Source organism: Haliotis asinina, chromosome 10, assembly GCF_037392515.1.
Source record: "Haliotis asinina isolate JCU_RB_2024 chromosome 10, JCU_Hal_asi_v2, whole genome shotgun sequence".
NCBI classification, from domain to species: domain Eukaryota; kingdom Metazoa; phylum Mollusca; class Gastropoda; order Lepetellida; family Haliotidae; genus Haliotis; species Haliotis asinina.
Window position 1 is genome coordinate 52,795,315 of NC_090289.1, and position 14,123 is coordinate 52,809,437.

At 39.6% G+C, this 14,123-nt stretch overlaps 1 protein-coding gene across 1 annotated transcript in view; it reads left to right on the forward strand.

Moving 5' to 3' along the window:
- LOC137298076 (F-box/LRR-repeat protein 20-like) overlaps positions 1-12,524 on the forward strand; it is a 36,868-nt gene extending 24,344 nt beyond the window's left edge. Inside the window, exons 3-15 of the mRNA XM_067830137.1 lie at positions 1,015-1,069; positions 2,171-2,245; positions 2,539-2,633; positions 3,238-3,306; positions 4,381-4,476; positions 5,219-5,345; positions 6,410-6,484; positions 6,917-7,047; positions 7,174-7,234; positions 9,557-9,601; positions 10,390-10,446; positions 10,708-10,920; positions 11,746-12,524. Of these exons, the coding sequence (XP_067686238.1) occupies positions 1,015-1,069; positions 2,171-2,245; positions 2,539-2,633; positions 3,238-3,306; positions 4,381-4,476; positions 5,219-5,345; positions 6,410-6,484; positions 6,917-7,047; positions 7,174-7,234; positions 9,557-9,601; positions 10,390-10,446; positions 10,708-10,920; positions 11,746-11,853 (1,207 nt within the window). The 3' untranslated portion in view covers positions 11,854-12,524. The remainder of the gene's footprint in view (positions 1-1,014; positions 1,070-2,170; positions 2,246-2,538; positions 2,634-3,237; positions 3,307-4,380; positions 4,477-5,218; positions 5,346-6,409; positions 6,485-6,916; positions 7,048-7,173; positions 7,235-9,556; positions 9,602-10,389; positions 10,447-10,707; positions 10,921-11,745) is intronic.
- The last annotated feature ends 1,599 nt before the right edge of the window (positions 12,525-14,123 follow it).

Consider the following 14,123-nt stretch of genomic DNA (forward strand, 5'->3'; position numbering starts at 1 on the left):
ACCAGTTTCAGGAAACTAGCTTCGGTTGGAAGGAAATTCCTCCATGCCATTTTTGCAAGACTTGGTATTTGTGAACAAATTATAAGGAAAATCAGAAAGGATTTCATTTTTCTTAATGAGTTGCATATGTTTGTTTCAGATGATTAGTTATAATCCATGATCCATTTTTCATTTTACCGGCCAAAGATCCTCTTTGCAATGTGAAAACATTTCATTTTCTCATGAAATGTTCATTAATGATATTTTGTTTTATGTTTTATGGATTTCATGGATGGTGGAAAATCAATGAAAATTGATGAAAATTAATGATGATGCATGTACAAAACATTGCATTGTTTCTGTGCAACCGCTATTGATCATGATCAGTCACTGGGGCATCAGTATTCCCTGTCTGTCAGGTGCTGTTGGGGGCATCATGGGTGAAGTGTTTGTTCACTTATCTTCTCGGGGTCTACAACAGTAAACATTGCTTGAATAGTCTTTATGCATTAATATGTTATACACTGTAGCATGTGAATACAATAGTAGACCTACCAAAATGTGTGTATGTAATGTAGATGTGTCATTTTCAGAGTTCTGTAGTGTTTATCTAATGAGTACAACAATTCTTGATTACTTATATTTATATTTTGAGTTGCTGACTTACTAGTCAACCTTTAGTCATGTCAAATACACTCTAACCCTAAGTCTGAATGTGTACAATTTCAACAAATAAACGCATTCAAATTGAAAATGAGCTCTAGTGAGCTGCTAAGGATTCAGCGAAATCTAGACTTGCTTCATTTAGGACTTAAGTATTGCAGGGAGGGCAAGGCATTAGGGAAAATAATGTGGTTCAGGGACTGTGAGAAAGACTATCTCACACCAAACAGCCACTTTTGAAGCCTAATGCCAGGAAGTGACAGAGACTTTGTGTTATGGTATCCTTAGCAACCGTTTTCATTTGTTCCGTGATGTGGAAATAGTCTGCAGGCCCAATTCTTGCCATGGTGATGTGATTGTTTTTTTCCTCAGGATCTTCTCTTTCCTTGATGTGGTGTCTCTGTGCCGATGTGCTCAAGTGTCAAAGGTCAGTTCCTTCGTAGCCCTTCTTCTTGGACAAGATCTTCTGTGGGCCAGAATTACATCCAAGGAGAAAAAAGTCATTAATTATCTGTACTAACACTTCCAATATTGCAGTTGCTGTATGTAATTCTATGAAACTCTTGATGTTTACTTGTTTGTGGACAGATATGTTGAGTATTGCCTCTGGTTCTGTTCGCTAAGTTAGATGCTGTTGATCACTGGATTATTTACAGACACCTCCCATATGTACTTAAAATCCATTAAGTTTTTTTTTATGTTGGTCTTCAGCTGTAGCTGGAATATTGCTGAATGTGGCATTAAACAGAAGTATAACCAAACCACTTCATAGGCATAAAATATTCCACATTCACTGATGCCTTCAGTATAAATAAACTGAGTCTCAGTACTTTTCGTTACACTCCACTTCTGAGTCTAACAAAATCTAGTAGGAGGTCTCGTCAAGTAACCTTTGAGATTGACCAAATCGCTTACTCAGCTTACCAAATCGCGAAAGTGGACATTCGCACATACCTTAAGAACTTTTACCTCACAAAGGTATGTACTCAAACGATTCCAAATGCCATTTTCTATATGATCACTACCGAGTAATGCATAGGGAGCATGCTACAATACTGTCAACAGTGGGTAAAGAGTCGCTAAAAATAGTCTTTTTGTCAACATAAAGGATGTCAGCTTTGCGGAAGTATTAGCTCAAATATTGTCATCAAAAAGTCCTAAGCATATATACTGCAGGCCAAATACCTGTGTTTTATTGAGTGACTACCACTTTTTTTAAGTCCCGCCAAATCCTATACAGTAGCTGTTGTCTGATTGGTTAAATCCGTTTGACCTTCTTGCATTTGATTGGACGGTCATAGGTTGCTCAAAGGTCACCTAATGCGACCTCCTTCTATGTTTTGTTAGACTCAGTAGTGGAGTGTAGCGAAAAGCACTGAGACTAAGTTTACTTAGACTGCTGATGCATTCATCAGTGATATTATTGTGTATAAAAATACAACTTCCAAGTCTGCTTCACACTGTCCCTAGTACTCCCTCCTTCCCTCCCTCTCGCTGTGTCTACAGATGCATCACTGGTATATTTCAGTTCTGGAATGTCCTGGCACTAGATGGGAGCAACTGGCAGAGAGTTGATCTCTTTGACTTCCAGACAGATGTTGAGGTATGTAGTCACCAACCATTCTTAAATCTCCTCAATTCCCCAAGTCTGACAGTGAAGGTAGTTGTAATGTGAATGTACTAGATTAGCTTCAGACCTTAGTTGGTGTGAAATCGGTCTTCCCTTACTAAATGACATGCAGTTAAAGGCATGTAGGGTGCATGTTATAATAGCTATCACTCAAAACAGTTATTTTCCATCAAAAACCGTAAGTGTTTAACCCCTTTGACCTACGCCTGTGAGCATTCGGGCGGTTCTCAGGATTTTGTTACAGTTGTCTGTATGTGTTACCACAGGGTCCAGTTGTGGAGAACATTTCCAAGAGATGCGGGGGATTTCTGAAGTCCCTAAGCCTGAGGGGTTGTCAAAGCATCACCGACTCAGCCTTGATGTGAGTACACCAGTCATCCACAACATCTGCCATGTCACCACCAGCAATATCCACAATACACACATGTGCCATGCCACCACCAGCAATATCCACAATACACACATGTGCCATGTCACCACCAGCAATATCCACAATACACACATGTGCCATGCCACCACCAGCAATATCCACAATACACACATGTGCCATGCCACCACCAGCAATATCAACAATAGACACATGTGCCATGCCACCACCAGCAATATCCACAACACACACGAGCCATGCCACCACCAGCAATATCCACAACACACACGTGCCATGTCACCACCAGCAATATCCACAATACACACCATCTGCCATACCACCACCAGCAATATCCACAACACACACGTGCCATGCCACCACCAACAATATCCTCAATACACACATGTGCCATGTCACCACCAGCAATATCCACAATACACACCATCTGCCATGTCACCACCAGCAATATCCACAATACACACCATCTGCCATACCACCACCAGCAATATCCACAAGACACACATGTGCCATGCCACCACCAGCAATATCAACAACACTCACAAAAATATTGTAGTTGTACTTATTTTCCTCTTTTCAGAAAATTTGCCGAGCAATGCAGAAACATAGACACACTATGTTTGAATAACTGCAAGAAAATAACAGATGTGTAAGTACCACTAGTCTTTCTCTGCCCCAGTAAACCACAATGGCTAACAGCCAATCCGTCCCAGTAAACCACAATGGCTGACAGTTTCTCTGTCCCAGTAAACCACAATGGCTGACAGTTCCTCTGTCCCAGTAAACCACAATAGGTGACAGTCAATCCGTCCCAGTAAACCACAATGGCTGACAGTTCCTCTGCCCCAGTAAACCACAATGTCTGACAGTTCCTCTGCCCCAGTAAACCACAATGGGTTACAGTCAATCCGTCCCAGTAAACCACAATGGCTGACAGTTCCTCTGCCCCAGTAAACCACAATAGCTGACAGTTCCTCTGCCCCAGTAAACCACAATGGCTGACAGTTCCTCTGGCCCAGTAAACCACAATAGCTGACAGTTCCTCTGCCCCAGTAAACCACAATGACTGACAGTCAATCCGTCCCAGTAAACCACAATGGCTGACAGTCAATCCGTCTGAGGAAAACAAAATGGCTACAGTCTCTGCGCCCCAGTAAACCACAATGGCTGACAGTTCCTCTGCCCCAGTAAACCACAATGGTTGACAGTCAATCCGTCAGAGGAAAACAAAATGGCTATAGTCTCTGTGCCCCAGTAAACCACAATGGCTGACAGTTTCTCTGCCCCAGTAAACCACAATGGCTGACAGTTCCTCTGCCCCAGTAAACCACAATGGGTGACAGTCAATCCGTCCCAGTAAACCACAATGGCTGACAGTTCCTCTGCCCCAGTAAGCCACAATGGCTGACAGTTCCTCTGCCCCAGTAAACCACAATGGCTGACAGTTCCTCTGCCCCAGTAAACCACAATGGCTGACAGTTCCTCTGCCCCAGTAAACCACAATGGGTGACAGTCAATCCGTCCCAGTAAACCACAATGGGTGACAGTCAATCCGTCCCAGTAAACTACAATGGGTGTCAGTCTCTCTTGTGCTTGAGGTCCCTTGTGTAATGTCTATATACTGTTTTGTTAGCTTCTATTTTGAATGCTACTTGTTCATTACAATGACAGCAATAAACAAGTGTCACCTGCATTCATTACATTCAACTGATATTTCTTTCAGAACATGTGCAAGTCTAGGAAAGAACAGCTTAAAGCTGATGAAACTAGATTTGAGTTCCTGCCCTGATATCACAAACAACTCATTAAAAGCTCTCAGGTAGGTGGTCAGACTGCTGTTACAAACAATTCATTAAAAACTCTGAGGTAGGTGATCTGATGCCCATCACTAACAACTCATTCCAGTCTTATCTGATGTCTGTCAGTCTACTGTCCAGGACATGAGCTAGGGTGTGAGAAAACAGTACTGTGTGCCCCTGTGACAGGGCTATGGCTTGAATATTGATGATAGCTGTTCACAGTTAACAGTTTCAGGTTGTAAAAACATAATTTCCCCCATATGTAGTAAAAACGAATTTAACCCTTGTGGGTAGTAAGAAGAAATGTAATAACCCTCCATGGCATATCGTGGTAATTCTCAGTTTTAACTGAGACAACATGATATTACTCTACTCCTGTTGTGAGAAGAAGATATCATCCATCTTTATTGAACATACAAACTGATGGCATTTTGTATATTTAATTGTATTTTACCAGTGAAAGATGAGGAATATATGGAATTATCAACATGTGACTCAGTTACTAAATTAACAAGGTCACTGTGGTCCTTCTGAGTCTGTGCAGAGTTGTGTCCCTTGGGCATGTCAGGCTACCCTCTGAAAGAAGGCTGTTAACCCATTTACATAACTTACGTCTTTCTTTCACTCTGTTTGGTATTCGTTTCCTAACCATTTTGAGCAGGAACTGGATAAATATGGAAGCAATGTCAACCAGCGACTGCAGGTAAACTGTTGGTATTGTCTGACTGACTAATGCAACACCCTGTTCTTGTTTGTGGGCAGTGATGGGTGCAAGTTTTTGGAGGTGGTAGACATATCATGGTGTATGCAGATCACCAATGATGGTGTTGAAGCCCTCGCCAAGGGCTGCCCCAAGGTGAAGATCTTCATAGCCAGAGGCTGTAATCAGGTGAGTCCAGATTCATGTGGCTGGAACCAGAATGAAGCAGTTTATCATTGCTTTTCATTGCCATACCAGAACATATATTTACCTACCTCAAACTCATAACTGTTTTCCTGTCTCCAAATGGATGAATACACACTTGTATGAGATTGCAACGATTGCAAAAGAATGTGTCAATGACGTGTTGTCAGTCCAAAGTTTATGATTGTTTTCCTTTTTGAGTGGGAATTCCTTTCCTTACTTTCAAAGAATATATATATGTTAATTATAGAAGGCAGAGGCACCCTTATTCTTTTTTCTGTTTGAAATATTGCTCAATATATATTCACTTAAGAGGCGGGAGTGTGTTCTAGTGAAGGTGAGGCTCTGTGTCTGATATTTTTCTGTGTGTCACATCTCCAGGTTCATCATGACAAAAGCAAATTTACTGAAACTGTTGGTAATGATTAAATAATATCTAGTGCTTTTGAAGAAGACCTTGACAGATATATGTTTATGTATTTGCTTAGTTTATGTTGTACCCTCCTTGACATTGAGTGTACTGTTCTTTAAGTTGACTTGGTTTAATGTTGACAGTAAAAGGTAAACTACCTATGTTGCACATGTAAAAACATATGTTACCATATATTTGGCTTTTGACCAACCATGAGGTGCAGACTTAGGTGTGTGATTTGGTCAAGGTTTATGTCATTGACTACAGGTAATTCATCTTGTATTAAATTGATGGTCAGTTAGTTTGACAGAGATCATTATTACAAAGAGTAGGACATTAATATTGAAATGGAGATTTGCCATCTTGCTCCTTTCAGATATGGCCATTTGACGCAACTGATGGGAAATGGGGTCAAGTTAGAAACCTGACATTTAACAAGCAGATCTTGTTAAACTTGATCTAAATGAATCCAGAAATTGGTGTCTCATATTGATTTTAACAGAGTTTTGTCCGTTTGTCTGTGTTTTTCATCTTAGTGCATATTTTGAGGAGACCTGTTAGCTTGGCATGGGGGCATGGTGATGTTACCTGTTTAGAAGTGATGTCAGTTTCATTGTCAATCACTGTTTGTCCCCAGATCGGAGATGATGGAATCCGCCACCTGGCACAAAATGCTACAGATCTTAGGAAACTCAATTTACAAGGTTGTCAGGTATGATACCAACATAAAAGTCAGTCTGTACCAGCATTAGGTCTAACTGCTGTGTAGAAACATAAACACTAGCTATACTCTATCAACATTCTGTACCAACATAAGCACTAGCCATTGTGGACCAACATAAGCACTAGAGATACTTTATCACCATTAACAGCAGACATCCTGTACCAAACTAAGCACCGATCATATATCTACCAGCCATCGCGCACCAACATAACTAGCCATGCTGTACCAACATAAGCACCTGCCATTTTGAACCTACATACGAACTATCCGTGCTGTACCAACATGAACACAGGCCATATCTACCAACATAAGAACTAGTTATACTATGCCAACATAAACACCAGCCCAGCTCTTCATATAAAGCATGAGACCTGCTAAACTAATGCCCCACTTAGTATATTATGACATGTGATGTTTCAGCATATCACAGATGACGCGGTGAACACGATAAGTCTATGCTGCCATGCGCTGAGCTTCCTGTGTGTGTCCAACTGCCCCCGCCTTACAGACGCATCACTCAATGCCCTCGGCACTGGCTGCACAAACCTCAAGTAAGCATGAAGCTAGGACTGATGTACCAAGATAAACTTCGTGTTCAGATTCAACTGATTTGTTTGTGTAGATGTGGATGTGTCTGTTTTGCACTTCATTTGGTCATTGATAATCCTGTGTTTCAGAACTCTGGAGGTGGCAGGGTGCAGTCACCTGACAGACAGCGGCTTCCAGGCGCTGGCCAGGGTAGGTTTGCTATACCATACACATGAACAAGATGCTAGCATATTAAACATAGTTCCAGTATTTTGCCTTATTCTTCTTTATATCCTTCTATAATTTGATTGACATATGACATTCTTTCTGCTGTATTAATTACACTTGCTAACAACACTCAAATGATTACTTTATGTTGTCACCACAAGTGTTTTCTTTCTCTCTGTGTTGTACAAGAGAGGTGTTTGAATTACACTTGTTCACAATCCTCATTTCATGTATTTTAGAAATTTAAATGTTTAAACCACATCAGAGCTCCACATCAAGCAATAGGGTATTTACTCCCATATTTGTTTGTGTGTGAGTAATTGCATTTTTTGGAGGAGTAACTTGCATTTTGTATGCTCCCGCTAGTAAAAAGAACTGAGTACTTTTACACAGAGTTTCTTGTCCTTATTGGGTTCTTAACTCTTCTAAATATGTAAATTGGGTACTTAACTCTTCTAAGTATGTAAATATAAATGCATCTCAAGAGACTAAACATTTTTAGTAATTGTCATATGGCCAAACATTCACCAGCCATTTCTAAATACTCAGCATTGAAGTCATATGACTATTAGAGTAACCCCGAACAGTGGCTTCCGTTGTAATAGTATATGTATGTATAAAGATCACTAATGCCATTGTAGAGTATGTGCGCCATGACGAATCATATGCAAGCCATGTTAGTTATTTGAGTAAAGTATGCAAGGTATAATAGATCTATTGGGTTTTAAGTGATTCTTACGTGTTTTTTGTGCTCCCAGATTTGTAAATAAATGAGTAAACATGATGTTGTTGTGTAAAATATGCAAATATGCTCTTTATCTCGTGTTCTGCCACATACATACTTACAAACGCATACACACATAGAGGCACACACACACACACACACAGTAAACAAAGAAAAACACAAAACAACATGCACACTCTCTCTCTCTCTCACAAACACATGCACGCACAGAGAGAGAGAGAGAGAGTATTTATATAGTATGACCAGAAATTATTTAGAATTTAAAGATTGTAATTTCTATATTTTTTCACTCATCACTCACATTTAATATGTGAGTATTTGCAGAACATAACTCCAGATTCAAAGACCGCTGAACAATTACTATATTGTCAAGTCACCATGGGCAGCAATGCAGGTTTTTATACACCGGGGCATTTTACTGATCAAAGAAGTTAAAAAGTTGTGGTTCATGCTGTCCCAATATCGGACCACCTCTTACTTTATTTCAGCAATATTTTTCAGATTTTTCTTATTGAAACTTTCCTTCACAAGTCCCCAAACAGGGCTATAGCTTGGCAAAATCCTATTTTGGATTTGCAACCAAGCCTGTGAATGCTTTGAACAATCTTTTGGGTTATTGTTGTGCTGAAAATAAAAAAAATGTCCATAGACCATGTGAACAGATGAAAGTAAATGTCCCTCGAGAATATGTGTCTACCACTCACTGGTCATATTCCCTTCAAATACTCAGAGGGGCATTGACGCTAACACAGATATACCACCCCGCACGTTAAATTTCAGACTGTACTTTGAACGCTGATACAAAGGTTTTTCAGTTTGTTTGGTCCAGAATTTCTGTGTATTAGGAAACAGCCACACAGAACTTACATCTGAGAAAATCACATTGTACCAGTTAAAATTTCTATGCTGTAAGCACCAGTTCAACCCTCGCGCCTTTTGTTCAGGTCTCATGATCGGTGATGGAATTCCTCGACTTTTCTGCCAACCCACTGCATGCATCTCAGTTCTAATTGTCTCCTTACAAACAACCACAGGTCTTCTTTCAATCATATCCAGCCTTGAGTTTTCTAAACTCCCCTATTTGTTTTAGATACCAAGTCACCTCTTGTCACCAACAGTCAATTTCCACGGCCTACCTGGGCCTCCCTGATGCTCAAAGCCTTGCAATTTTTTTCAAACCATGACAAACAGTGGACAAAGGGATGCCTGTTCTACTTGAAATCACTTTATCTGATCTGATGTCCTTGTTATAATACTCTAAAATAAACTTCCTCTTCCCTAAATCGTCCACACTGGGGATCAACTGTAAATGTCTGCTAGCAAGTGAACAAAGGGGGATAACTTTTCACAAACTAATGAGAAAGGATTAACAGAGTTCTCTCATGAATGAAATCAAGCACTTGATAGCTGGTCAAGATTTTTACGCTAGAAATCCAATAAACATGTTCCTAAAATTCTCAAGAATTTCAGGTCATACTATATGCTCTGTTCCTCTTCTGTATTCTAGTTTTGCCTACCTGTGTATCCAATTGTTCCTCACCTGTATCCTATTGTTGCAGAATTGTCATGAACTTGAGAAGATGGACCTAGAAGAATGTGTCCAGGTGAATGAATCATGATTTCAATCTTTGGCAGTACAGCTCACCTCTAGTTACAGGGCAGTTCAAAATGCAGTAGTTTTGTTCAAATTGCAATTCCATAAGCTGGTAGGTGAGAGGGGATAACAGACTTACAAATTTTCCATCACACAGATTTAGCTTTACTTGGATACAGGAAACCAGTAAATGGATGAATATGATTTAATCATAGTACTTAACTTTGAAAATTGTTGCATCTTAAAAATAGCTGAGAAATATGTAGTCACCTGACATGGTCAAGATTTGTCACACCTGTAGTTAATAGAGTTATAAATCAGAGAATAAATCATTGCTGAGTAGGATCCAATTAACAACAAATCACCATTAACATGGGGTTTTGGTGGGCATGGTATAGAAACTAAACTATGTTTGCCAGTAGTATTGTGAAGGTTTTCAACACTACTGCTGTACATCTATAGCAGTGCTTTGATAGTGTGATAGCGTGGAAAGTATCACAATCTGTGTTGCATCTGTGTTATTACCCAGGCAAAGCAATAGAAACAAGGGCTGCTGCTAACTGCAAAGGGAGACCAAACAATTCAAGGGTACAGCACAAATACAGACTGTAAAAGTATATGGATCACTGATATGGTTTCCATGTCTGTCAGTACTGATAATGACTGCAGTGGGAGGGATGTTTTCCTTCATCAGTGTTGCGTCATCAGACGACTCTTGAAATATGAAATACTACGCTCTAAATTCTCAGCACCTGTGTCTCTGTGTATGTCAGCCATCTTCTCTTGTTTCTGTTTCAGATAACAGACACAACACTTGCTCATCTAGCTTTGTACTGTAATAAACTAGCTGCCCTGGTAAGTCTCATACATTTCATGCTTGCTCATTCACAATGGAGATTTCAGGAATTAAGGCTGTATATGACAGACAAAACCTCTGTATTTCCTACTATAAATGTGTGTATCAAACCTATTAAGAAACCTGAACAAAAGTCACCCAAGAGATACAGCCTACATTGTTATATTTTGGTACAATTAAATACAAGTTCTTGAGGAGCCGAAATCGAAATGATGATGATGATGATGATGATGATGATGATGATGATGATGATGTTTCAGAGTCTTTCCCATTGTGAGCTGATCACAGATGAAGGTATCCGCCAGTTGGGCAACAGCCCTTGTGCCATCGAACACCTAGAGGTGCTGGAGCTGGACAACTGCCCTCTCATTACTGATGCTTCATTAGAGCATTTAATGGCTTGTCAAAGTCTGGAGAGGATAGAACTTTATGATTGTCAACTGATCACACGTGCTGGGATACGCAGATTACGAGTAAGTGTGAAACAAGATATCATGGTAGTATGTCATACCAAATACCAGGGTTTAAGTGGTTTCATTTCCCGACCCCGTAATTACAGTCTGTTGCAATGGTAGCTGGTGTATTACAACTTCAAACTTCAGTTTATTCTTTCATATTACCATGGTAAATCTGTCATGCATGTAAACTACATTACTATGAAGAATGTGGTGTTCATTAATTTCTTGTAAATAGTTTATTTTACTCAGCATGGCTATTCAGATAAAGAGAGTTAAGACTTCAACTTCCTCAGGTACAGTTCATCTTCACCTGGAACAAACTATTTTGTACAATAACCATTATTTATTATGTATTGTGTGTGCTATGTGGAACAATTCCATGCTTTCAGGCTTGTGTTTTAGGTAGTTTTATGCACTGCATTCCGATTTCAATTTTTTGTTGCATTTAACAATCCTGCCACATTTTACAGGCCTAAACAACAATTTAATCACTTTTGATGACACTGTCAGAAGATTCAGACTGATCACTCTTGAGGGATAAAAATAATCACATTAAAGCACAAGTGTTCACTTGTTGTTTTCTAGGTTTCTTCACAATATGTGATATGAAACTTGTAAAGAAACTTTGTGAAAAAATAGAGGAACACTTTTGCTTTTTTGTGATCCCTTATTTTTTCCCCGAGTATATGTGGTGTACAGGTGTAGGTGACCCCTGAGTAATGATGTTTAGTAAGCACTACTCTTATCCTCATTTGTGCAGAGGTGTAGTTGTGGAAACCCCATCATGTGTAACAGAGGTGATAGGATTCCAGTAAACATGATGTAATTTTGCTGTTTCAGACGCGACTTCCTGATATCAAAGTTCATGCCTACTTTGCACCTGTGACCCCACCCCCTTCTGTGGGTGGGGGCCGGCAGCGGTACTGTAAATGTTGTGTCATACTCTGACGAAAGGTTCTTCAGGGAGGGTACCCTGCATGGACTTGACTGTCAGTGACATTGTGTACTTGTGTTATAACATGCCTGATATAGTGCTTCATCGTACCTTGGATATTATACTATCAGTGGATATACTATGTATCGTCTAAGGTGTGAAGACATGTATCACAGGTGTATCAGTTGTATTACGAACCACTCTCAGGTGGATTTCAGCAGACTTATCCTGCAAGTTTGATTATTACCTGCCACAGCAGGAATTCCAGGTGATATCAGCTGATATCTGCTGGTGATGTCATTACCATTGAACATGTGATGGACCAATGGGATCAGCTTATTCAACAAATGATATCATCTCACAGTGAATCTTCTCAACATTTCAATCATCATGAACAACACTGTGTAAAGGGAAGTAACTCAAAGCGTAAGAATGGAAACTCCCACAAATGTGTGGTCCTTTCGAAAGGGAGGTAACTCTCCATAGACTGTTGTTATAGATTTTGTCAACATAGTTTGACACGGTCATCATGTACTTTTTGTAGATCAGTTCAGCTGAAAAAATTTTACAGTACGAAGGTTATATCTATTTTTGGAATCTTGGCACAAGGTTAGTAACTTTTCTTTGTAAGTGAGTTGGAAATCATACATTCAGGTTAACAGTCATTAATACATCTTCATGCAAATCTCCATGAAATAAGCAAAACTAGTGTTGCAAACATCCTGATAAGAAAAGCAAGATTTATGGATATCAGTCTTTTTTATTGTGAATAACGCACTGTTTGGGAGCACATGCTTGCTCCTTCATGGTAGAGCAGACACTGTGAAATGTTGTGTTATTCACAGTAAGGAAGCTGACATCCATTGCCTTTTTTATGCTTTCCACTTATAAATGCCCTTCAAAAATTTAAACTTCCTTATGTTCAACAATCACAAGAGTTACCTCCCTTCGAGCAATGTCAGCTCTGTCTTGTTGACCTGCCCTTTTTCCAATTACAACAGCGTAGTTGTTATGACAGATAACAACACAACTCGTACAGGAATTTACTCTCTGTTGACATCGTGATATGAACTGTTACTTTAGCCATTGAGCAAATTCAGTTCTTTAACAAGGATCAGTTGCTTGCATGAGTACCTGTGGACAATGTTTGTAAGATATTGTTGATGCTGTGAATGTCAGTGTACAGTGTTCTTATATTTCAGTTGTTGCCAGCCTTTTTGATTCCACAGAAGAACAACACCAGCGAAGTATAGATTGTAAGGACGGCTCTTCAACACCATGTGATGTGATAGTAAAGGGGAAAACAGTACACCCCCACATTTAGTCCTAACTCAGTGTGTGATGAAACATAGCTAGTTGTAGGATAACAGCTTTCTCAGTTCCATGTGATATAGGAACTCAACACCCTTACACACAAGTACTCTCTCAGTGTGATGAAACATAGCTAGTTGTAGGATTACAGCTTTCTCAGTTATATGTGATATAAGAACACAACACCCTTACACACAAGTACTCTCTCAGTGTGATGAAACATAGCTAGTTGTAGGATAACAGCTTTCTCAGTTCCATGTGATATAAGAACACAACACCCTTACACACAGGTACTCTCTCAGTGTTATGAAACATAGCTAGTTGTAGGATAACAGCTTTCTTAGGTCCTTATAACCTTAGGACCACTAGCATACCATCCTTTCACATAAGATCTATCTCAGTGGGTGATAAAACGTTGCTTGTTGTATCATAATAGTTTTCTCAATTCCTGTGTGATATGACAATAACATAACTTCCCTACATTCATGTACTATCTCACTGTGCGATAAAATATAGTTAGTTGTAGGATAACAACTTTCTCATTTCTAATAAACATAAGTCCTATTTCAGTGTGTGATGAATACATGGCTAGGTTTTGGACATGAGGTATTTATTCATGTATATTCTAGATGGGTTTTTAATAACTCTCATAGTGACCGAAGAGACAGTACCTTTGTACTGGATAAGTGCTATTTCCCACAAGAAAAGTCTGAACAGATGAAATAGTATGATACTTGAAATGATTTCTAACCAAGGCCCTAGTATTGGTGTCTCATGTTGCGGGAACGTTGGAGGTAACATGTTACAGTTATCGTCAGTCAACGTCTGCAGTTAACCCATGCAGCGGAAGCTTGTACAATGTCAAGCCATCGCATTCATAGTGGACCATGTTGTGTGCTTCAAATATAGCCTGGTTAATTACATTCGCTGATCACACGTGACAGATATGAGATTATATTATTTCTGTGTGTCT